The 24033-nt window shown below is 46.7% G+C and overlaps 10 protein-coding genes across 10 annotated transcripts; 6 read left to right on the top strand and 4 right to left on the bottom strand.

The window, feature by feature from the left end:
* Window positions 1-7: 7 nt before the first annotated feature.
* On the top strand, window positions 8-1148 carry M431DRAFT_505838 (hypothetical protein). Its single transcript, XM_024918702.1, has one exon. It carries the CDS (start codon window positions 207-209, stop codon window positions 1026-1028), a length of 822 nt encoding a protein of 273 aa, XP_024777990.1. The 5' UTR covers window positions 8-206; the 3' UTR covers window positions 1029-1148.
* An 894-nt stretch (window positions 1149-2042) lies between these two features.
* On the top strand, window positions 2043-3660 carry M431DRAFT_505837 (hypothetical protein). The gene is made up of 3 exons (XM_024918701.1): window positions 2043-2333; window positions 2443-3258; window positions 3330-3660. Exons 1-3 carry the CDS (start codon window positions 2087-2089, stop codon window positions 3509-3511), a joined length of 1245 nt encoding a protein of 414 aa, XP_024777989.1. The 5' UTR covers window positions 2043-2086; the 3' UTR covers window positions 3512-3660.
* On the bottom strand, window positions 3572-5893 carry M431DRAFT_529041 (hypothetical protein). The gene is made up of 3 exons (XM_024920754.1): window positions 5657-5893; window positions 4547-5581; window positions 3572-4470 (listed from the first exon to the last, which is right to left on the bottom strand). The coding sequence occupies exons 1-3, from the start codon at window positions 5726-5728 to the stop codon at window positions 3685-3687; spliced, it is 1893 nt and encodes a 630-aa protein (XP_024777988.1). The 5' UTR covers window positions 5729-5893; the 3' UTR covers window positions 3572-3684.
* A 2549-nt stretch (window positions 5894-8442) lies between these two features.
* Window positions 8443-10017, top strand: M431DRAFT_3290 (hypothetical protein; the record flags this gene model as incomplete). The annotated part of the gene is made up of 1 exon (XM_024914351.1): window positions 8443-10017. The coding sequence occupies one exon, from the start codon at window positions 8443-8445 to the stop codon at window positions 10015-10017; it is 1575 nt and encodes a 524-aa protein (XP_024777987.1).
* Window positions 10018-10997: 980 nt separating this feature from the next.
* Window positions 10998-13997, top strand: M431DRAFT_110641 (hypothetical protein; the record flags this gene model as incomplete). The annotated part of the gene is made up of 7 exons (XM_024911757.1): window positions 10998-11223; window positions 11296-11417; window positions 11508-11653; window positions 11708-11924; window positions 11976-12278; window positions 12334-12819; window positions 12883-13997. 7 exons carry the CDS (start codon window positions 10998-11000, stop codon window positions 13888-13890), a joined length of 2508 nt encoding a protein of 835 aa, XP_024777986.1. The 3' UTR covers window positions 13891-13997.
* A 37-nt stretch (window positions 13998-14034) lies between these two features.
* Window positions 14035-15140, bottom strand: M431DRAFT_548985 (hypothetical protein; the record flags this gene model as incomplete). The annotated part of the gene is made up of 4 exons (XM_024921273.1): window positions 14035-14318; window positions 14372-14620; window positions 14725-14955; window positions 15044-15140. The coding sequence occupies 4 exons, from the start codon at window positions 15138-15140 to the stop codon at window positions 14035-14037; spliced, it is 861 nt and encodes a 286-aa protein (XP_024777985.1).
* Window positions 15141-15570: 430 nt separating this feature from the next.
* On the top strand, window positions 15571-16966 carry M431DRAFT_517861 (hypothetical protein; the record flags this gene model as incomplete). Its single annotated transcript, XM_024920347.1, has 4 exons — window positions 15571-15891; window positions 15922-16141; window positions 16171-16799; window positions 16924-16966. The coding sequence occupies exons 1-4, from the start codon at window positions 15599-15601 to the stop codon at window positions 16964-16966; spliced, it is 1185 nt and encodes a 394-aa protein (XP_024777984.1). The 5' UTR covers window positions 15571-15598.
* A 356-nt stretch (window positions 16967-17322) lies between these two features.
* On the bottom strand, window positions 17323-17673 carry M431DRAFT_61466 (hypothetical protein; the record flags this gene model as incomplete). Its single annotated transcript, XM_024921587.1, has 1 exon — window positions 17323-17673. A coding segment is annotated over one exon (351 nt), but the record flags the coding sequence as incomplete, so codon positions are not given.
* A 3517-nt stretch (window positions 17674-21190) lies between these two features.
* M431DRAFT_3285 (hypothetical protein) lies at window positions 21191-21539 on the top strand (the record flags this gene model as incomplete). Its single annotated transcript, XM_024914346.1, has 3 exons — window positions 21191-21294; window positions 21357-21368; window positions 21425-21539. 3 exons carry the CDS (start codon window positions 21191-21193, stop codon window positions 21537-21539), a joined length of 231 nt encoding a protein of 76 aa, XP_024777982.1.
* A 413-nt stretch (window positions 21540-21952) lies between these two features.
* M431DRAFT_479794 (hypothetical protein) lies at window positions 21953-23982 on the bottom strand (the record flags this gene model as incomplete). The annotated part of the gene is made up of 5 exons (XM_024915809.1): window positions 21953-22428; window positions 22515-22669; window positions 22711-22805; window positions 22866-23590; window positions 23664-23982. The coding sequence occupies 5 exons, from the start codon at window positions 23980-23982 to the stop codon at window positions 21953-21955; spliced, it is 1770 nt and encodes a 589-aa protein (XP_024777981.1).
* Between the last annotated feature and the right edge of the window lie 51 nt (window positions 23983-24033).

Genomic DNA, 24033 nt, shown 5'->3' with positions numbered 1-24033 from the left:
ATGAGGAGCTTTAAGCTCAAGATCCCCAATGTGGGTTGAGAGACAGATCTATAAATATGAAGGTGATGCCGCGTATGTTGATGGTATAACCAGCAAGTCAACAGAATCATTCTTCACAACCCAAGGCATCACAATAAGCAAACATCACCTACTAAGATATACACGACTTGACGATATATACAACAAATCACTTCAACTTCACAACAATGGCCCGCATCTGGTTTGTCACTGGCTCTTCCAAGGGCCTTGGTCTCGCTATTGTCGAGGCTGCCCTCGCTGACGGTGACAACGTTGTCGCTACTGCTCGCAACCCAGCGACTGTCAACCATCTCGTTGAAAAGTACGGACCGGACCGTATCCTGCCATTGGCCCTCGATGTTGCCAACAACGAACAAGTCGAGAGCACTGTCAAGGCCGCCGTCGACAAGTTTGGCCGCATTGATGTTGTCGTGAACAATGCTGGCTACGCCATCCCTCGATCACTTGAAGATAGTTCCATTGACATTTACCGCGACCAAATCGACGTTAACCTGCTTGGAACCGTCTATGTCTCCAAGGCTGTGACCCCAATTCTGCGCAAGCAAAAGTCCGGCCGCATCTTGCAAGTCTCGTCCGTGGGCGGCCGCATGGCGACACCCGGATTGTCGGCGTACCAGGCTGCCAAATGGGCTGTTGGCGGCTTCAGCGGCGTTCTGGCCAAGGAGCTCTCACCATTCGGCATCAAGATCACCGTGTTGGAGCCTGGCGGCATGAAGACCGACTGGGCTGGCTTTGCGGACGACGAGATTGTCATCAGCGAGCCGTACCAGCAGTCTGTGGGAGAATTCCAGAAGATCCGGGAACAGTACAGAAACTACCGCTCAGAGCCTGCCAAGGTGGCCGATGTGATTGTCAAAATCTCCAAGGAGGACGAGCCGCCGCTGCGATTGCTGCTGGGCCCCGAGACGTTCGGTTTGGCGAAGCAGGTCGGGGAGGAACTTGCTGCATCGGATGAGAAGTGGAAGGCTGCGACTCTTCTGGAAATTTAAGCATGTTGCTGCATGATATACAAAGCAATGGAGATGTGTATGCTGGTTGAGCGGACTACTTAGCGAGTATGTTGTTTATTGTTATGATTACATAGCTCAACAAGGCAATTTTAAGTGTGTACTTTATGGATTCGTCAGTGAAAAGTGTTGTTGAGGTATTAAGCATATAAACCGTTATAGAAAGCCTTTACTTATACTCCAACCTTCAGAGAGGGTGCCTAGATGGAGCTTGGTATCAATAGGTACCGTTTACTTCTAGATGACAATAATAAGAAATATTGGCCTAGACATCACCTAGCTTGTAGAGTACGTTGTATAAATTATATGCATCTTCTGTCCATGCCCACATGAGACAATGCTAATAAATAACTTGACTCAGAGGTAGCTGTACTGAGAAGCGAGTTGCTCTATGTGCTCCATGCTCCGTATTCTGTATGTATTTCTAGACCACTGCCTATCCAACGTTCGTCATATGGACACATCATTAACTCGCGATAAACACAAAAATACCGCATCGTTATTGTGCAGCTGAGACGGTCAAAAAGCGTCTCGCTAAAGTACGTGGTATTTTTGGGTAGCATTCGCAGATCCAGCCAGTGGTATGACTTCATGTTATTTCCGCATTAATCACAACCTATGAACTCATTTTTAAAGGTCAGGTGCCGGTCATCTCTACTGGCTCGTTGCTTTCAACCCGCCAACGAGACAGTGTCTCACTACAAATAACTAACACGGCAATTAAATAGCAGTTCAAATAAATAACACTGCAAATAAATAACACTCAAAAGTAAATGCAACTCTCATTGCGCACATGAAGAAAGTTAGTGATCCTATGTGTTTGTGAGCAACGCATCAGGTACTCACATCTGATACTAAGTTGTGCAAGGGTATATTGCGTAAACGTAGTGGCATCTGACGACAAGGTCTGACAGCGGGTGAAAGCAAGGTTTGAGCATAAAGTAAGAGACTTGGTCTCCCCTCATCCCGAGGACGTCGCGAACTTGAGAGACTTCAAAACCTATCACATCTTGACTGGATTTCTTTTAGTGACTGCCGCCATGAAATTTACAAGTACTGCTGCCTTTCTGTCGGCTCTAGTCAGCCTTTCCGGCGCCGTTTCAACGGATAACGTGTTAGAGCCAGCCGCTCGGCCTGACTATGATGTGATAATAGTCGGAGGGGGTCCTGCGGGCCTCAGCGCAGCCAGTGGCCTGGCCCGTGTTCGCCGAAATGTCTTATTGATCGATTCGGGTGAATATCGAAATGCTGCGACTCGGCATGTGCATGATGTGATTGGGTTTGATGGTAGGTCATCTCTCCACAGAGACACGTATGCATATATGCGCATATAACGCCCGTAAAAAGCACAAACACACAAACAGCATTGTATAAAAGCATACCAACCGATGGGCAGGGGTCACGCCAGCATACTTCCGTTGGGTGGCACGCAAACAGATCTCGAGATATGGCACCACCAACTTGGTAAACGGCACCGTCACCAAGATCCAGCCAGAGGCGAATAATTCGTATTTTACAGTCTCTGCCGATTATCCCGGCGACAATAACCTCACATTCACCACACGAAAGGTCGTTCTCGCAACGGGATTGCGTGATTTACTTCCGTCCACACCGGGACTCATCGAGAACTGGGGCAAGGGCATCTATTGGTGTCCCTGGTGCGACGGGCATGAACATGCGGACCAGCAATTAGGCATATTGGGGCCTTTGGAGAAAGCTACAGATGCGATTCGAGAAATAATTTCCCTTAACCGAGATATTATACTATTTGTCAACGGCACGGACACACCTGAGCAACGGGCTGCCACTGAGAAAGGCTTTCCCAAATGGGAGCACTACTTGAAACTGCATGATATAAAGATTGACAACCGAACTCTCACATCCATCAAGAGGCTTGCTAATGGAACGACGGGAGACGAGGACCCTAGTCTACCATCCCATCCCGAACATGATCTCTTCCAGCTTAATTTCGAGACTGGCGCACCGGTGCTTCGGGCCGCTCTTTTGACCAACTTCGATACAGCGCAAATGTCCAACTTGGGTGAAGAGACTGGTGTGGCCTTATATGGTGGAAGACTTGCCGCAGATCAATCTCGTGGCATGGTTACGAATATTCCTGGTATATTCGCCATTGGAGACGCAAATTCAGACAATGTCACGAACGTCCCCCATGCCATGTATAACGGCAAGAGGGCTGCAGTTTACATTCAGGGTAAGCTACATACTAAAGGAAAGTCCTGAGATATTCAACTTATCATGATGCTGATCCACTTGCTTTTTTAGTTGAAATAGAAACCGAGAATGCAGAAGCAGAAGCTGAGAATGCAGAAGTAGAAATTGATAATACAGAAGTAGAGCTCGAAGTGGTGCTCGCAAAGCGAGATCTTCAGGATCATATGAGAGTTTTATGGGAGCGAATGAATGTGCCGGGTGAAATACTCTATGCGGGAGAGTTTGATCAATGAGCTGGCCGATGACGAACAAATTGTACATGCATTTCTTAGACTATATATACACCATAACTGCCCGGGATGAGGTTACGGCCTACACACTGCAAGTTGCCTTCCCCAGGAAGTATAATCGATCTATAAGGTATAACCATAACCTATCTGGTATTTAATTCATATCATTTTACATCTTATAGAACAAGACTCTCCGATTTCGTAGTCCCTGGGCTATTGGGAGGTCCTTCATCATCAAGATGCCACTGGTTGAGCATGCGCCGAGCTTGATCGCGCTGTGAGTCTTCCAATGCAAACTGAGCAACAATAGCTAGGGAGAAGTTTGTTCGAACAGCATCTCCGCAAAATGGATTGATCATGCTCAGATACGCGGAGGCATTGAAGACCGCTGTCGCATATGCAGAAATTGCGGCTAGATGCACATCAACATCTGATAGATTTTCGAGGCCGGTGGGGTTGGGAGGAGGCCTCGAGAGAGAAATGATGAAAAGAATTGTGTGGAGGATCATGTGAGTGGCACTGTATATGGAAATCATACTCGAGGTGAGTGTTTCGTTATTGGCAACCATCCAGGGCCCGGATAGCGGAAGGACGGAAGTTGGAGAAGAGACGGTGATGTAGGCGTTTTCGGGGGTATATGAGCATTGTGGACTCAATGTGATGATTTCGCAGTGCTCTTGTTGAAAATCTAGCCACCAGTCTTGAAGCTGTGCTAAGAGAGAGTTTACCCTTTCTTCCATGTCTGTTTTACGAGCTGTGGAGAGGTCGTGAACCCGGTTTACCGAGTATCTCAACGTTGCACCCCTCTGGTTCATGTATGGGAGGCGAAGCACTTTGGTCAATGAAAGGAGGATATCGATGAGCCGGTCGTAGCATATCTTGTGTTTCTGCTCAAAGGGAATAGATAGCCACTCAGGTGAGGAGAACTTGGCAGCTCGGTTGTTCATGATGGAGTAAAAGGCCTAAAGAGAAGTCATGTTAGTCAACAATAACGAAAACGTCCGTCAAGATGCCTGGAAATAAAACGGAAATGCTCACCTCTCTGACTCTCAACGAGCGCATCACACTATGCGCGAGTCCACTGACACATTGTTCCGGCCCCCGTTTCTCCAGCATCTCGGTGGCTGCCGCATGGTGAAGCAACTCCGCATTTGAACTCCCGCCTTGCAATGCTTCATAAAAGGAAAACATGATTGGAACACATATTTCTGCAATTTCCGCTATACATGGTTCTTTGGATGCCTGAGTCTCCTCCGACACTGGTGCTGGGAGTGTCTTTTTTGCTGGCGATTTGAGTATCGTGGCACGATAGGTCTGTATTCCGGCTATATACCACCTCACGGCAGCTATCTTGGCTCTTATATCATTGTTGGTGACGGCATGGTATAATAATGCTGCAGCATGCATGGCGTATCTGAGTGAGGATGGCAAAGCATTCGTTGCAGCTAGGTGGGGGAGCTCGAGTATCCATGATTGTGGCCTCTGTGAGGAATAGTTCCGACGGGAGCTGATGATGAGCTGAGCAAAGTTGCCGACGAAGCAATATTCATTGTAAGCTGAAGCGTCCAGCTCTGGGGGAATGTTGATGTTGTAATCGAAACCCTTGCCAAAGCAGTTGTCCTCGTCGAAATGTGAGGTATGCTCGGGACTTGGCTGGTATGTTGTGCCGCCAAAGATAGTCTCGCTCTCATCATCGTTTGTAAGAAGATCAAGGTATGAGATTTCTTCTTCAATACCTGTTGTGCGGTTACAAGAGGCGGATGAGGCTGCGATAGGGGTCATCTCATCGCTTTCTTCCGTACTGCCTCGTTGCTTTGTTGCATCATCAGTCTCTTCGCTTTCTTCCGTACTACCTTGTCGCTTTGTTGCATCATCTGTAGGGGCAGGCTTCTCTACTTGCTCCTTGGCGGTTTCTTTCGTGTCGGCAACTCTTCTCTTCTTTTTCTTCCGCGGCCAAAGCGATTTGCAGGCAACTTTCTCCGTCATGTCAAGAAAAACTGCCCCACGAATTGCTCCAGAACACGGGAGTCCGAAGCGCGCGCATTTCTTACAGCATCCGGCTCTCTCATCGCACTGCATCAATCCGGTGAGTTTGAGTACTTTTCAACAGTCAAATAATGAAAGCAGCGCAAATGACGTTGTAGTTACCTTGATGCGGCGTGAAATGCACTGCTCACAGCCTTTGCTGCGTGGTTGGCGGCGCGCAACTCCCGTAGACATTGCGAAATGGAGCTGCTCAAAGGCTTTGGCGATGTCCTTGATGTGGTTGCTATGGTGTTTGCCGGTAGGAAACTCCTCTAGTGTTCTGGTTGCTCCTCGTTTCTTTCTGATTCACTGGTCCTCACAAAGGAGAGAGCACCAGATCTTATACAGCACTGGTCTTGGGTTGTAACGCAGGTCGTAAGCGGTGTGTTGGTGGGTATAATCGTCGATTGCACATCTTAAAGTGACGGCACACGTGTCATGACACCACGAGCCCATTCAATTCTGGGCAAAGAGTTGCAAAGAGAAGCATTGGAAAGAATAAAGCTTCAAAAACCAGGTTCCCTGGGTGAGCTCGGTGGGGGAACACATGCTGAGTCCCTATTAACTAGCGAGACGCCACAATGCTGACGCCTCTTGGGACTTCGGCTGTCTAGGATGTTTGCCACGAGTTTCTCCGTGTCCGTATTGCGGGCTAGAGCCGAGCAGCATAACGAACTATAAGCCATGTCGAACCATCGTTTCGGTAGCGTTGAAACTAGGTAATATCCCCGCTGTAACTAATTGCTGTGCAACTCGAAAGCTACGCTTCTACAACACATGGACGGCCGACAACTGTGCTACCGTTGTCTTCATGCCTTCGTATCTGCACGCAGATACGAGAAGAGTTGTGGGAGTTGGTTACATCATGACATAGGTTGTAATTATAGTATTTGCTGACTATGGCTGATTACGCAGGGCGCATTTCCTAGTTTTGTGGATGGACGTGTGTTGATCTGGCCCCCTGCATATTTCGGACTAAACCATTCTCCCGATGGATATATTCGGGAGGTTAAGGGGCTCTACTTGACTTCTATCCTGTGACAGAATCTATAAGGACGGTAATAAGGAAGTCCTTGAGTCATCGCCGATCCTCCCTGTCAACGTTATCAAACTGAGGAACCATAATAAGCTTATATTAACACTCAACAACCTCATACCAGAACATCCTTAAGAGGAGCTCTGTCAGAGAATCAAACCTTGTCAATAAAATGCTCTTGCACTTGAAACTGAGGAGGGGAAGGCAAAAGACGAAGATATTCTTCCGATGTGGCGCCAAGTGAATACACAAATTTTCCGCTTAGTAAGTTGTATGGGACATGAACTATAACTTGCGACCCCCATGTAATGCAGTGACACTTGCCATGCTTGGATCAGCTTACGGACACTATTCTGATGGCTGTACGAGGTTAAACTGTGAGAACTGGAACCGCCAAGCCTTACCAAAGCATTATATGTAAGTGACTATAAAAGGACACTGCATATTAATGCAAGAGTTTGCGCTAGACTATCCACCAGAGTAGTCAGCGATTATAGTCAGGAGAGCCCCTGAGGTTTCCTAGATATTAGCTCAGCTGGAGTTTGTCGACAACCGTAGTAATCAACATTCCGTCTCCTCTTCCTAGATATACTGCTAAGCGTCGTTAAGAGCCAGTGCCTCATATGGCTTCTTTATGGCAGCAGGAATCCTGAAGCATATCGTGGACAGACAACTGTGTCATGCTCATTGCTCTGGGGTGTATCCTCTGGGATGTATCGGAAAGGTCGCAGCAGGCTTCACATTGTTGTTGATCTGAAATAGGAGAGGTGATAGAAAGACGCAAGGTCAGACGCCGACAGAAATTCCGGTACGCTGCCTTCAAAGGAGATGTCCATTGCCAGTCGTGTTTCGAGAAGACCCATGGCCGTACAGTAAGAGGCTGTGTGACGGCGAATAGTCCGTATCGCCATAGCCAGAAGAATAGGACAGCTCTCCCCTTGGGAAAACTTTCTGCGCCTCGCCTTTCGACTGACCACAATCATCTGTCATATTAATGTCGTGAGGAATCTATCAATACGCGTAGCGAGATTTTCCGTAGATCTTCTTATCGAATACCGAGACCGTGTCTGTGATTAGCTCTCCCTGGGATAGTCCTGTTGATACCAAACGAAAAGCTGTCGACATTTCCCATGGACAGCATTCCACGTACTAACAGAAGTATCGGCAGTGGTTACGCTAGATTCATCGTTAATGAATACATGAATACACCCAGCAAAAGAATCATTCCTTCGACTGCGATTTTATAAGTTTTTTAAAAAATTTGTCCGCCATTGGTTGTGCTGTCAACACGAGTAAGACAGCTCATGGCGGAGTTTCGCCACAGGGAAAATTACCGAAAGAGGAAATTATCGCGACACTTGCATTAGGTCCGGCACGGCTCTCACCAATTACCCAAGGCGGAAATCTTCCCTCGACTATCGCCTGGTCTGGATCAACTTCATTGACCAAAAGAGCAAATATCAATGTTTTCCGTGTGATTATATCATATTCCGGCGGATTTGAACGACACTGAATACTGTAAAAGTCCGTAGTTGTGAAGAGGCGTAGCTAGGCTTTACGTGCGGCAATCGCACTAACACGAGGTACTGACGATGAGTATTCACAACGCGGATCTTTGACGGATTTTAACTCTCTCTAGCATGGAATCAACATGTTTAGATATGTTGTTCAGGAGTTCGGGACCGGTCTCGGCAAGCCATGGCTCAAATCTGCCAGGAGAGGCTTGCGTAGGTAGTGGGCAGGATGGACAGAGCTGAAAGGAAGAAACCACATATAATATTGGTGATGCCCTCTCTAGAATTCAGCTTTTCCCTCTCGTTCTATACAACAATTCAACTTTTATTCTGTTCTCTATAATACCCAAATCGCCAAAATGCCAATCTCGATTACTATGCGTCAGCCGCCCAGCCTCCGGGACAAGGAAAGCGAGCTGGCTATGCGTATCAAACAGCCTTTCAACGTCGTGGCCGTCGGCGATCTTATCCAAATGGTACCGTTTTCGAACAGAGATGAACCGGATATCCAAGCTCTTGTCCAGTTGATGCAAAAGTCCGACATCACCTTTGCCAACAACGAGAACACCATCGTTGATCGCCTTACCTTCCGCGGCCCTATTGCCCATATGGAGGCAGACAAAGACGTTGCGGACGATTGGAAGAACATGGGCATTGATATGGTCACAAGAGCTAACAATCACACCTTTGACTGTGGTGATCCTGGCCTTGTCCAGAATCTTGAACAACTTCGCCGTGTCGGTATTGACTATGTCGGTACTGACTACAACACTGTTGAGGCACGACTTGCTCGTTTCAAGACTACGCCCAAGGGTATTGTAGGCTTCATCGGTGCCTATTCCGAGACCGAAGATTACTCTCAACTTGTTGGAGTACCTACACGCGATCCAATTGTTGTGACGCCAGACCAGCTTGAACAGCTGAGAGCAATGCGGGATAGCATCCTCGCTCGCCGTAGTGAAGTTCCCAGGCCTCTTGGTATGCCCAAATCAGATCCAGAGGGATCTGTTCTTGTTTTTGGACGACAGTTTCGAGTTAAGAACGCCAGTGCGGAAGCTGATGAAGAAGTGGCCGGCATCAAGAAACGTCTAGAACATCATCACGGATCGAAAGGTACCATTACATACAAGAACAACTCCCTTCGTTTGAATGTTTCCCACAGCGTCACCGCGGAACAAATGCAACAACTCCGAGCCATCGCAGGTGTCGAGGCAAGCGATTCCGCTGAAGCCCTTGAGGCCTTTGATCTCCGTTTCCGAGTGGCCGACAAGCCAGGAGAGTACGGCTATGAGATGGAGCCCCAGGACTTGCGCGATATTCTCCGAGAAGTCCGCTCTGGAAAGCAATTTTCTGATTTCTTGAGCGTTACTATCCACTGGCACCAGAACCGGTTCTCGTTCCAACACTACTCATTCGACCATTATCCACCCGATTATCAGGTCAAGTTTGCACACGAAGTCATTGACAACGGCGCCGATTTCTTCTTCGCACACGGCGTTCACACTCTCAAAGGAGTCGAGATATACAAAAGAAAGCCCATCTTCTACGGCGTCTCCAACTTTGTCTTCCAAAACGCACAGTTCCGCTCGTGGCGCGATGATGCGGCTGGTCGAGTTCCTGCTTCACTAGAAGGCCCTGTCGTTGGAGACGGCGAGGTCAATGAGAATCGTTGGGCTTGGTTGGATGCACCAGAGAACAAGGAAGCTCTGCTGGTATCGGCAGATTATGCTGAAGGAAAGTTGTCTCGAGTTCTTGTCTACCCGGCAGATCTGGGACAAACGTATCGCAATGGCTCTATGATTGGCACGCCCACAAGGCCCACTCCCGAAGTTGCCAACGATATCCTCAGCCGTCTCTGTGAGTACTCGCAGCCGTTCGGTACGAAGATTACGATTGAGGATGGGGTAGGAGTGGTTCACATTCCATCCCAGTAGATTAAGATCTGGTAGTTTTCTTACATACAGATTTAAGCAGACAACTGGGAGTAGCCCTCCAAAATTCCATAATTAGATAGAAATTGAGTCAATTTTCGATGTATTAAGACAGAATCAACTTGATTGTAACGACCTGCTTCTATGCTATTATGATCTATAAATCCCAGGAAGGAAATGTTCGCGGTGTGGAGTGCTGGTAGTTGAGTACCATGTAATCATGCATGCGCGCATTGGGGAAAGCCAATTCCGACATGCCGGGAATCCACTGTTTGAGATCGATCTTCATAGCCAATCGGGCATATGCAGGCAACTAGAGACACTAAAACGTAGAGTTGTTAAAAAGCGTCTATCTCAATGGAATTTTGACATAGCTGTTCTAAACTGTGATGAGAGAATTAAGAGACTACGAAACTACAGACGAAGAACGGAAGGAGCAAAAGAACAAACGTGAGTCAACTAGTAATAAGCCTAATTTTGGTGTACACACAACTGCCGTCGTAATCGCCGTCTGATGGTGCCGAGGTCGTCATCTCAATTACGAATAAAGAGGACAAGTGGCTGCAAGAGATCATATATCCAGAAACATTAATACCATAACTAGACATATACCAACGTCTACGTAATCCCAGGCTTGAAACCTAGACACGCTCAAATTGGACGTACGTAAGAGTCATCGTGTGCGAAGGATTAAGGAGGACTGCGTACCCGCTTTCGGAAATATAAGCTTGAACGCGCTAAGAGACTCAAAACGTGACTCTTTGGTTAGTTCAGCAGTAGTCATCAATGCCGAAATCTAAGCTCATCATGCCGCAGGCCGTGAAGCATCACCTACTTCTATATTAATCAACCGTTGGACATAGCCGGTTACTCTTACTATATAAGCTTTGTTGCAGTCCAGACAATTCAACGAACATCTGGAGGGCCAAACGAGTTGAGCTCTCTTTAGTCTGAGCAGAGGGAAATGAAATTCTCCGACAACCATGTCAACAGCTGACCTGGCAGAGCAATCTCATGCTCTACAGCCACCTGCGAAGCCCAAGAAGCCACTCTCCTGCATCTCATGCAAGGTCCGAAAACTTAAGTGTGACCATCAGAGACCGGCTTGCACTCGATGCGTGCGAATCGAGAGCGAGTGCATCTACCCAGAGGCTAGACGCAAGCCCACTCTACAGCGAAGTAACGTTAAGGAACTGGAGGCTAGGCTAGGTATGACTTGCTCATTTGTATCATTCAGGCGTCTGATTGGTTGAAACACACCACGCTGACATGTTGTAATAGCTCAGGTAGAAGGGTATCTCAAGCAGGCTGGCCAAAGCAGCCTCGATGTTGGCAAAAGCAATCTTCATGTTGACCCAGACACCGAAGACGTCAACAAAGACCAACACAGTGACGCAGAAACAGTTGAAGATGATGACGAAACCGGCCTTGATGAGCAGATTACTCCCACCGATGACTTCTTGAACCAGAATGATCCATTTGGTCGGGGCGAGACTGCCGACAGAACGACGCAAGAATCACAGCTGCCATATGAAACGCCGGGCCTTAACGACCAATTTAGCAGTACTTTTAGTAATCGCCAACTGGTAGATCTGGGCATGTCGGAGTCAATACCGCCGTTTGAAGTAATAGAAGAGTTGTGAGTTGCCGTATTACCATACTTCTCAAGGACAATTTTACTAACTTAATGAAGGCACAACTCTTTCTTTTCCACACAATATCACTATATGCCGGCAATACACTCTGGTAGATATTACAAAGACTTTTATGGCGCTCCTCTAAGAAAGCCACCAATGTGCTTGCAATATGCCATTTGGGCGATGGGCGCTTTGTGGCATCCCAAGTACGACCGAGTCGCCGACATATTCTATAACAGAGCAAGGCAATACGCCCAGGCCGATGAAATGAAGGTAAGACACAAATACATATCTCCAACGTGTCAAAGAGCTAACGAATACAAGGATGAAGGAGAGCATTTCATCACGATACGGCATGCTCAGGCCTGGGCACTCATCACTTGCTATGAAGCCAGGGCCATGCTGTATACCAGGGCGTCCATGAGCGCTGCCCGATGCTGCCGCCTTGTACAAATGATGGCTCTTGACAAGCTCGATATCACAAATGATAATGGACCAGCAACCTTAGTCCCTCCAATTGACTGGACCGAGTTAGAAGAGCGAAGAAGGGTCTTCTGGGTGGCTTTTTCAATCGATGCTCAGGGAAGCATAGCGACTGGCTGGCCTAGCCTCATCCATGTTGAAGACGTACGTCACCTCTATCAAGACCACATCAATCATATCATATACTGAACATGCATAGATCATGACGCGGCTTCCAGCTAGCGAAGAAGCCTTTTCGTCTGGCCAGGAAGAACAAACGCCCTATTTGGACGAAGCTCTGAAAGGCGCACCTTATGGCGGCTTCAGTGCTTCGCTCATCCTTAACCACATATTGACGGCCATCATGTCCCATATCCACCTAATAAAGCCATCTGATCACCCTGAAGATATCATGAACGGCACATTTTGGAAAAGGCATCGCCGCCTAGATAACCAGTTGTCCTGCCTATTTATGTTTATGCCAGATAGGTTCCGCCTTCCTGATAACCTACGAGACCCTTTAGCTACCTATATCAACTTGAACTTTCACGCATCTGTCATATGCTTGCATCATGTTGCTCTGGAGACTATCGAGAAGAACCAGGTCGATGATTCTTCGAGGAAAGACAGCCTGTGTCTTTTAAAGAATGCTGCTGAGGAGATTGTCAGCATTGTTAAGATGACGTCTCACCGTTCATCGTTGTTTGTAAGAGCTTTGCTTTTTCTTTCAGCTTACCACGAATATGCAGTAAACTAATGGAGTCTATAGAGCAACCCACTATGTGCATTCTCGCTGTACTGTGCTACTACAGTATACGTGTACTTGGCCAAACAAGACCCATCATCTGAGATAAATCCCGCCGACATGTCCAGCCTAGAGCTGATCATCAATGCCATGGAAGCTATGGGACGCATTCACATGATTACATGTGCATTCTTACAGCAGGCGTGTCTCGACATTGATAACAACGGTCTCTCTGGAAGCATCAAGCTCCCGATTCTCTACCAATATCGCAATCTCTTCGGAGGACCGGCTTCAAACATTCCGCTACTAGCACGAAGCCCAATCTCAAGGCACACGCAAATGAGCTCCCCTTTACCTGGGCGGCTTCCGTTGGACAAACCCTTAGGCCAGAGACGACCAATGCATCTGAGAATGACAAAATCTGTTCCGTTATTAACTGGTGTAACGGCAAGTATGAGCCGCATGGGCATTACAGACAGCTTTCGCCCTGCTCTCGGTGCCATATCCAGGAATCTGGCGCCTCAGTCCAACGACAACGCACACAAAAGAAAGCGGCAATATTCGAACTCTCAGCCATCTTCAAGTCGAGTCGGTGGTTCAATTGGACCGTCTGCGGCCAATAGACGCACTGAAGATGGAGACTCAGCTGCAAGCAATGCAATGTATCCCTCTATAGCAACAATGGGACAACAGCAAGAAACAATAGTGGGACCTCAGAACCCCATGATAGATGGGGATTTTATGGTCCCTGGTCAGACAGATTCGCCCTCCTTTTCCTATATATCGCTTGGCCAGCGGGTTGGAAGTCTGTTGGATTCTGGTGATAGCCATGCATTCCCCGGGGCAGAACAGAGCACTTTTTCCGATCATAACGAAGCCGACTTCCAGCAATATCAGAATGATACCCCTTTAAGATCATGGCAGCCCATGGATAATGAAGCGTTGACTTTTTCTGAAACGATGAGCTTTCCTACGGATGCAGATATTAGCGGCAATCCGTTGGACTTCTTCAATCATGACTTTACTTCATGATACTTTGATTGGTGTATATATGGAACTAGAAGGCTTGAATTTCGAATGGACTGAATCTTCACTCATCATTAGGAAGAGAATTATTTCTAAGTTGTAGACTAGATAACTTATAGAAACTCCATTCTTCATTATGTCCGTTCTCTTCTACGCATTTCTGTGTTCTAGTCCGCTAATTAGATATGCTGCCGCTCTGTACTGGAGCAGTTGGTCATCGGATACTTCAACGCCATCTACCTTTGGGATAGGATTGAAAATGATATACTTTTGCTGTGCCGCATTGTCATTCAATACGTCTACCAGACTGATGGTTCCCAGCTCCATCATCTTCCTTGTCTCTGGCCACTTGACCAATGGATCACTTGTTACGTCTCCCTCCTTCGCTATCTGGACAGTCAGCTTAAATTGAACTGGCGCTTTGCCCAGCATTTCTACGATCCCATCGTAGAGGTAGTTGGGCATTTGGTAGCTGCTTCCTCGGCACTCAATTCTTGCACGCCCAACACAGGCTCGATTCGGTATCGAACAAATGTTTCTTTCCCAGAAGCGGCAACCAACTTGAAGGTATTGACCGCAAAGTGCCGCTGGTGTGCGAAACTAGCTGGAAATGGCCTTGGCAGCTGTACAAAATGGGCCGCCTTGGGGTGATCTTTGATATACTCGGTGATGGTGCCATTTTTCAGGGCCGTGAAGAATTCAAGCGCCTCCTCGCCATTACTGCCAGGGGTAGAATCTATACTATGAGCTAAAACATACAGAGAACCATGTTAACTTTTGTTCTTCTCAACTTTAGGGCCAACGCTATCAATTTAGCAGCAATGGGGTTCTTAGACATACCAATGATATCAGTATGTAAACGGCGTGGCGTCTCGGCTAGTTGAAAGCGAATAGCGAGACCACGAGGATTACTGCGTGGGTCCGAGTCTGGGATATCGGGATTTCCTGTCGACGAAGAAAACCGGGCGATCACAGGAGTCGAGGATTCGTTAAAGTGTTGCGCCTTTGAGAGCGCCTTTGCTTGTGGCGAGGGTAAAAAAACACCTTTGAGGAGAATTCCTTTCGCATGGCCTTCATATCGCTTCACGTATTAGTATAGGGGCCCAATTACTCTTCCATAAGAAGCCATGCATGCATCAGCCACCGTAAGAAATCTTACCTGGGCGAATGCCTGGGCGAGGCCCAGAAAGCGACCGTAGCGTCTCAGCAAGCTTTTTGCCAACATCTGCAACTGTGAGATCTTCTGGGAGAGGCATGATTAAATTTTACAAGAAAATTCGGCTTTTGTAATATATTGATAAGATTTCGACGGTGTAAATAACGAATTACAACAGAGTCTACAACCAACTAACACGAACTCCTGGCCTATTCATATATACTTCCAACTTTGTGCATATGGAATGAAAGACGTAATATTTTCTCTTCTATATTTCGCATTTACAATTCCCAACGAGTTTCGTCAACAGCAAATGAAATCGACGCCTTCGGCCTTCGGGCTTCTCTCTTCAGCGACAATTTCATGTCGTGGGGTCGATTCGTCAGCAACTCGTCAGCGAATCATGATCGCTTATGCTCTTTCGGCTCTCGGGCTTGCGAAACAGCGAGTTTGGATCTGAGACCATCAAGAATAAGACTGCGTATAAAGAGACATTGGATGAAATCAACTGATTCAAAATGATTCTAATATAATTCATTCATCAAAAAGTCGAGCAAAATGGATGCACAATTTCTAGCAGGCAAAAATATCATCATTGCAGGTGCAGGCATCTCAGGCCTCTCTTTCACTCTCGCAATTCGGCAACTCTGGCCAGCCGGTCTGGAGCCTCCACACATTGTTATTTATGAGCGTGATTCCGATGCTGTACCTCCTGGGCGGGAAGGATACAGTTTGTCTCTAGCTGGCTTTGACGAGACCGGCGGCCTCTATGCAGCTCGCGATCTCGGAATCTTGGATGAGGTCCTCAACCACGCCACTCAAGGACTAGGGAATCAATTTGTCTTCAAGGTGTGGAACAACTCATGGAATGAGTTGTTGAGCATGAAATTCAAGCCGGCAGCTGGTCTTCCTACTGCAGGAATCCGAATTGCAAGGAAGAATCTCCGAAAGGTCCTAACCAATGCTGTCGGGCCCGGCCAAATCAAATGGAATACCGCATGTGTGGATGCAAAGAAACTTCCAAATGGGAAGATGCTGGTTACGCTCTCAGGAGACCATATACCGGCAGACAAGTCAACCACCGAGTGTGACCTCCTCATTGTTGCCGATGGAGCTGCCAGCAAAATTAGATCAAACCCGATGACACGCCACAATACGCTGGAGTCATGCAGAAAGGTGGACTAGCCGTTTTCCCAAACGGCATACCACAGCCTGTTGATAAGAACTGGGGAATGTTGCTTTCTGCAGGTAAAGGCATGGCCTGTTTCTTGTCACCATATGATGAAACAAGCGTGGCATGGGGCATAAGTTATCGTGCGCCGACTATTGAGGAGCCCTTGAAGCTAAGCGGCCTCGAGGATGCTCAACAAGTTATAAATGATTGCAAAGAGCTTGGAAAAGAATTCCCTGAGCCATTCCAAAGTATCCTCGACGCTACAGATCCCAAAGACGTGTCTCGACTAGCTGCTAGAGACAAGCAGCCTTTCAGCCATGACCTTTCCCTGGGACCAGTCATCTTTATCGGAGACAGCAATCACGCTGTTAGCCCATTTTCTGGATATGGAGCTAGTCTTGCACTCAAATATGGCTGGGATCTGTCAATGCAATTGTGCAAGGCCAAGTCTCTGGCAGAAGCTGTCAAGGCCTATGATGCTATTAGTGTGCCACGGGCGAACAAAGTGCTGAAAGAATCACACCAAAGGATAGATATGGGCCATGCGACTGGTCTGAATTATCTAGTCAACAGGAGTCTTTTTGGGTATTGGAGGGTTTGTTTTAGCAGTCAAGGAGGCCATAAGTTTCTCATGAAATCGAGCGAATGATCCAGTTAAGATGGTTATAGTAGAGGATAACCGCTGGATATTAACCTGCATTGCGGATAGTCAGGGATCTTTGTGTGCTTACTTCGTTGTCTACATTCAATGACATAATTTTTCATGATTTCTATGGCATATAAAAATATTATTTGCTATTATACAACCTATATGAGCCTTTTTAAACCATCTCGTAAAGCTTGTTTCATACAAGATCTCGTTAATAAAGGTATGGATACGTATTAGGAGGGATCATCAGTGTGAGAATATGAGATAGTATAATGTAGAGCAATAACTAAGAGAATGACCGATTAAAGAGGAGGGCACTATCTATTATAGGGCTAAGACTACATTCAAGTATTCCGTGTAGCGTCCTGAGTCGGTCTGATGGAGGCCCCCCTGTCAAAATGATTTGTAGGCTAACAATGTAATCCCTTAGCAAAGTCCATTGCAGCCGCCAGTAGAACCAACGTAGTTGATGGTGAGCTCGCCATGGTCGTTAATGTTGTTATCACCGCTGTTGAAAAACACGGGAACGCTTCCGCAAACAGTGCAACCGTGATTGACAATGTCTTGCACAAGTTCCTTGATAAGGTCTCCGGTGATGCCACCAGTGCCCTGGAGGAAAGCGCAGATACCAGTTCCAAGAGAGGATTCCCAGCAAGCAATGTGTTCACCGTTTTGGTACGTGCGGCCAGTGTCAATGCCTTGGACGGAGTTAAGGATGTCCGTAGTGCGGCCTCCGGTATTGCCACATTGCAAGCTTCCATTACAGTTGATGCCCTGTGCCATGGCTCCAGCAGCCAAAGCTGCGATGATAACTCCCTGAGTGAATTGCATTCTACATATTGAAGAAGTTAGTTCGTTCTTTGATACGGAAAGGAAGGGTGATTTTGAAGAATATAACGCACTTGTTCTGGTGATTTCAAGTTGTACGGAAAAGGGGCTTAAGTAGGAGGTTGGTAGTGGTAAGGTTGCGATGATGTTGAAGGCTGGTTGTTTGTGAAGACTGGTAATTTGAAGCTGGAGGATGGATATGAGCTCTGTATTTGTATCTATTTCTTTGACTATACAACTATCTAGGACTTACCAACCCGCTCGCAATTAATAATAGTGTAAGCTCCGACGGCTTTCATCCTCAAGCAGTTGTTGCTCACGCCAACCATATCCGCTGAACTACAACCGAGCAAATCATATATCATAAGCACATGTACCACGTCAGACAATATCGCACGGGGCAGGAAGAGTTATATTATCGATTAATGATCAGAGACACCTACTTGCGATCAGAGTGTCTATATACATGGCATTTACCATCAGGGGGTTCCAGTTTCCATTACCTCATAAGACGAATAGTCGAGATGTACGGACAACTCTTCATTTATTACGAGTCTTCATAGCTTTTTAGGAACTCCTGACTGATTTATAGGAGACCTTTTCTCAAGTGAACTATTTGTTTAAAACTCTACGCCTATATTGCGATCCCTATAATAACTTGAATGCTAGGTAGACCGTACCTCTCTCATATGTAAGCTGGTCAAGAAGGGCCCATGTTAGGCACTGCCGTCGGAAGACCATGCACTCAATAGCGACGACCCGAACCCGAAATAAAGACCCAAAGATACAAACCCCATTTTTTCGAGGTAAGTCTTTGCGGGAGTGCATGATGGACACGGGGATTTCCCTCTTGGGTTGCAATGTTAAGTCAACATAGGTATATCTTTATAAGCACTAGCACCATTACAGAAGTAAGGGAGCTTCTGATGTGGTTGTGAAGCTGTAGCGCAATGACATGTCGTTTAATACGGGATCTGCCGGTCAGCGTGAGATGTCGATCAAATGAGATGCAGTCTGGCATACAGTCTCTGGCCGAGCATTAGGATGCATAAGCTACATTTGGAATCATTTGGAATCAGGTTAGAAAGCTAATGTAAGTTGTGCATCTCATCGCTTTTGCCCACGATAGCGAGTCACTTGAGCAGCTCTATCATCAACCCAGAATTCGTCCCTATTCCTATCTATGACATTTGGTTCTTCTTCTGTTAATAATTGCTGGTGTGAAGCGGAAGGCTCGTTAGAAGAGAATATATCACGGTCTTGATGCATGAAATTAGTGTCGTAGAAGGAAAAGCTGCAATTGTGTATTAGAATGCATATGACTATAGCAGTTACTTGCATCATTTGTTTCTTATCCCGAAAGGACAATAGCCGTCTTCAATTCTATACCTTGCAATGGGCAAACACCAACTTGTTCAACATTGCACAAGAAAATGTGATTCGCGGTCATTCGCTCCCATTTAGCTCAAATTCCTGGTGATTAAGAAGTATCGCTGCCAATTGAGATGAAAGCTGGATAAATTTAATCAATATAATATTATCATAGGCGCGCAGACCTGAGCAAGTATTATAACCCTAGAATGTTTCTCTAGTTTTGCAGATTGAAGATCCGTAATTGATGACTTTTTGGGCTAAACTCAAAGGCTACCCTATATTATTACATACTGTTCCAGAAAAGTATTTATATGTGCTTATATCCAAGGTCGATTTCGTACACTGTCTTGCAGTTGTGAACTGGGCAATTCTCCGATGCGGTCCCGAGCCTTTCTACCATACGATCCCAAGCTCATTACTCACATTAGAAACTATATTTTGCCCCTCTAGGTAGATACCTGGTCAATCTGGCAGTGACGTTCCAAGCCTGGCGAGAAGTTCGCCCCAGAGATAGCCCTAACGAGATCGGAGATCGGGTATAGCTATAGGTTAGATATTAGGCGCGGGGCAAGGCTGTGGCAATTATCTAAAAGCATATATGATATTGGCTGGTTGGCCATGAATCTTTGACATACATGTATTACTTCGTGTTGCGAAATGAGTGTATGCTATCCGTACCATGACGGATGGTTGCCGGGATGCCTAAACATCCGTGTATGATAATAGCTTCTACCTATGTATATCAATGACATGCTTAGATGACTTCGCTTGACTGTTATGATTGGGATGTTGGGATGTCACGTTATGGATGTCTCACGCGAATCTCTGTGCATGCATTGATTGCCGATGCATCGGGATGTGGAGTTTTGCTCTTCGTGTGACAGACTAGATACTAGTGTATATTCATAAAATCCTTTAGAATGAAAAAATTGGGAATATGCGGTTACAAATGTTGAGTTTTGGTGAATTCGAGACGCCAGGCAGTTGGGCTGACACTAGACACATAGACATACGGTTATCTTACGGCCGCCCACTTTTTGGATGACGGCAATATTAATGAATGAACCTACGTAAGAATATAAAAATTTTACTCGAACAATGGTCCGAAGGCCTCCAAAAGCCGTCATTTTAGAATTCTGAGTGCGCGTCTCACAAAAGGCCGGCAAGCCTTGGTAGACGCCTTATGGCACTTGTCGAACGCCTCGTGGTAGCAACGCCTCGTTTTGACCAGGCTGCCACCAGGTTCACCTCACAATTCAGCGCCAGGCACCAAAAGTGTGGCTTATGACGTTGACTTCTGGCTTCTGGAACCGACCTAATAACGAATTCTTTATTTTTTCCCACCCACCTCATAGAATTTGCCGCCCGGGTACCTGAATGAAGGTGGAGATGGGGTTGCACTTAGCCAGGCACACATACGAACGACAGTCGGTTCAATCATCCATGACGAATTCACAGCCACACTTTTGCATTGCCAGGCATAAAGCAAGCGGCAGGTGATGGAAGACAATACTCGGATGATACTCTTTTCATCTTCACCGCTACCCTCACCTTACACACCGACTTAAAGATCGGCAGTCAAGGCCAATAATACACCGAAATATAGTCGAGCATTGTGTTAAAAAGCATAAGCGCAGTTCCCTAGCGCTTTCGCCTTGAAAACAGATAATAGTAGACTTTTCGCGAAGCCACTTGCACCGCCCTAGTTCGTTCCTGTCTCTCGGTGGTATTCATTTTGCTATTGGCACAGAAACGATGAAAAAGGCTTTCAAACAAATTGAAATGTATCACCTGGACTGATCAAGTGGAAAGAACGATCCAGGCCATGGTAATTTAGAGAGGCCTCACAGGTGTGTAGATAGAGATTGAGATCTAGAACACATGTATTAAAGCCATCATACATGCCTCTAAAACCAGGCCTCTTATACTATAAACGATATCAATCTTCCTCTTCAATAATAACGTTGTGCATATTTTACTGAGCTACCACCCATCCAATAAAAGCTAAGATTTGATCCGAATCTTTGATCCAACAACTAGATACGGTCTTCTATAGAACCAACCGTCTCAGCTGTTTGGCCTACCGTATTGTTCAACACAAGTCTCTCTACTCTTTTCAGCAATCATGTCTGGACGGGCTCCTTCCGACTACAACTACGACCCGAGACGGGGCTCTAGCACCCGGCCCGCCAACGGATACGGCCAGGGTCAGGGCCAGGGATCGACAAGGTAAGATCAGGAACAATAAGGAACGCTAAAAGCTCGACATCACTAATTTTGCGATCGCACAGACAAGGCCAAAGGTATGATTTCGATCAGAATACCACATCAAAACGTGACATTTCTGATCATGAAACAGCAAACCCCCTCAAGGATACGCCATGACCCAATATTTGAACACCCCCCACAGGCACGAAACCTGGGACTGGGAGAAGAAAGCCAAGGAAAGGAACGAAAAGAACACAAGGCTTTAGGAAGCTAGCTTGCGATTAATTACATGCATCCGAAATACCTTTAATTCGTGTAAGTCTGATCGATCATGTCGTCATATCATCTTATCATCATCATCTCAAAACATACATACATATACCTGCCGGGGATTGAAGCTAACAATACAACAGTCGTAAATCACCAAATGCGCCATCATACATATGCTCGGACACATATACAGATACCAACGCCAGAGTCATTGAAGCTACAACAGAACACACCATCTTCGGGCTCTTCGTCGCATGGCGAGACCATGCGACATATTTCTTATTTCTTATTTCTTTCTTCTTTTTCCTCGTCGTTTTTCTTTTCTGTTTTTGTTTTTGTTTTTTATTTCGATTTCGATTTCGATTTCGATTTCGATTTCGATTTCGGTTTCGGTTTCGTTTTCGTTTTCTTACGCCTCGGCCTTGAAATCAGCTCGTTGTAAGCCAAGCCAATCCCACAGCTTCGTGTCTGCCTCTTCAGGAGCAGGCATGCTGCCCCAATACTCAACCCCAGGGATGGAATTCTCAGCAGACCACGACTTCTCCACTCCAAAGCATTTCTTAATAATTTGGTTTTTGATAGGTTTATGTGACACCGTCTGCGGCATCTCTTCTCCAGGGCCAAGAATCTTGACCAGCACGGGAAGCATATATTTCGGCAATGTCTCGTTCATGTCGGCACGGAGGCGAGCGAGGTCGATGATTCGTTCGCCATGTCTGCTCTGCAACTTCTCCTGCTCGCGAGTGAGGCGTACAACGGCGGCGCATATTTGTTTTGCTTCGTGGTCCGGCACGCCTAGGACGCAGGCTTCGGTCACATAAGGGAGAGCTGTAAGTGCGACCTCTACCTGGACGCTAGGAATGCGATAGTGGCGAAACAAGATGTCTAGGAAGATACTAATCAGCAACTAGGGATCCATAGGAAAAAGAGGTTTGAATAGAGGAGGAGTAATTTGTGGGAAAAGGTCATACAGTCGGTGTTGGCGCGGCCAGAGAAAATGTATTCCCCGTCTTTCAGCTCAGCAAAGTCTCCCGTTTTGAAATACCCCTCGTCGTCAAATGCAGCTTTTGTTTTTTCCTCGTCGCCAATATAGCTTTGAAAGCTTTCGTTAGCAGAGTTTCTTTTTCTCTAAAAGTTAGGCAGGCAGCTTGTTTAATACAAACTCACTGTGTTAGCATGAATGGGCTCTTGACGCAAATCTCTCCGTGGTCCCCATCGGCGAGTTTGACTTTTATACCTGGAAATGCGACACCGATTGCATCCTGTAAACTGTTAGTTAGTTTACTAACCACATTTAGAAGAGACTTCATTGTAGAGCATACCGATCGCTCTGTGCCATCAAGACACTTGAAGGTTGCAAGTCCTCCAACTTCCGTTGATCCGTAAACATTGTTGAAGTTCAATCCCGTTCTGCTCTTCCAGAACTTCAATACTGACGGTGAGACCATGGCGCCAGCGCAATGAATCACACCAATCTTTTTGAACGCCTTGAGATACTCTTCCTGCTCATCCTCGCTCTGAGTCTCCAGCCACTCCTTCATCTCGCGCAGGACGCCAGGTGTAAATCCTGTTCCTGTTATCTGGTTATTGCGGAAAACTTTCCAGATATTCTCTACACTGGCTCGCTCCCGAAGGATATGAACATGCTTGCCCGTGAGCATGGGCTCAACTAGGCTGATGGCACCGCCAAGCCAGTGAGGAGGGCGGAAGCAAACAGTCTGGCAGTTTGCAGGCGCATCTGGTTGGAAGACCATGCAGATTCTAGGCAGAACAGCACCCTTTGGAGGCCCAGTGGTGCCAGATGTGAAAATCACCAGACCAGGCCCCCGAGGATCCATGTTGAGCGTCTCATCGATGGTAACGTCAATCTCTTTTACAGGCTCTGAGTCGCACACAATGGGTATAGATATGGTCTTGGAATCGGTCGGGCCGTTGGAGATGGAGGCAATTCGCTCGGCTTTCTCGTAACAATCGTTTCCCGCAAGTATACACGACGCTTTGGAGCGATTGACAAAGTATCGGGCCTCTTCTGGGAGAATGCCAGATCCTGGAGAAAGCCATGACAATTGATTAGCTTAGACTCTTCCTAGTAGTAATTTTAATGTTGTCTTACTACGTACCAAAGGGAATGGGAGCTCCTCCCAGGACTCGAGTCGCAAAAAAGGCAACGATAAACCCATAGCCGCTCCTTGTCAGCACAGCAACGTACGGATTTTCATCTTTAAAGACGCCTCGTTCGGTGAATGCAGACGCCGGCAATTGCTGTCGCATAAGGTCGCGCATGCGCAAAATGTCCGCGATGAGCTCCTCAAAGCTCTTTTCATACCCAAAATGGTCATGGATATAAGGTCTTTGGTTGGCGCATCTCTTGGCGGAGCGGAGGAACTGGACTAGGAGGAGGTCATTGGGGAACTTTTCCCTGGCAGATCCAACTGCCATGGCTGCGGTTTGCGGGAGAAGCCGATGTAGTAGCTTCAATGCTAGGGCAGT

Source organism: Trichoderma harzianum (assembly GCF_003025095.1).
Source record: "Trichoderma harzianum CBS 226.95 unplaced genomic scaffold M431scaffold_3, whole genome shotgun sequence".
Classification (NCBI taxonomy): Eukaryota; Fungi; Ascomycota; class Sordariomycetes; order Hypocreales; family Hypocreaceae; genus Trichoderma; species Trichoderma harzianum.
This window is presented reverse-complemented; position numbering and strand designations above follow the sequence as displayed.

Bases quoted from the DNA above. Each gene is read 5' to 3' on its own strand.
- M431DRAFT_505838 (XM_024918702.1), top strand. From the start codon at position 207: ATGGCCCGCATCTGGTTTGTCACTGGCTCTTCCAAGGGCCTTGGTCTC.
- M431DRAFT_505837 (XM_024918701.1), top strand. From the start codon at position 2,087: ATGAAATTTACAAGTACTGCTGCCTTTCTGTCGGCTCTAGTCAGCCTT. The intron at 2,334-2,442 runs GTAGGTCATCTC...ACCGATGGGCAG, and splicing joins TGATGTGATTGGGTTTGATG to GGGTCACGCCAGCATACTTC. The intron at 3,259-3,329 runs GTAAGCTACATA...TTGCTTTTTTAG, and splicing joins GGCTGCAGTTTACATTCAGG to TTGAAATAGAAACCGAGAAT.
- M431DRAFT_529041 (XM_024920754.1), bottom strand. From the start codon at position 5,728: ATGTCTACGGGAGTTGCGCGCCGCCAACCACGCAGCAAAGGCTGTGAG. The intron at 5,582-5,656 runs GTAACTACAACG...GGATTGATGCAG, and splicing joins GCATTTCACGCCGCATCAAG to TGCGATGAGAGAGCCGGATG. The intron at 4,471-4,546 runs GTGAGCATTTCC...ACTTCTCTTTAG, and splicing joins GCTCGTTGAGAGTCAGAGAG to GCCTTTTACTCCATCATGAA.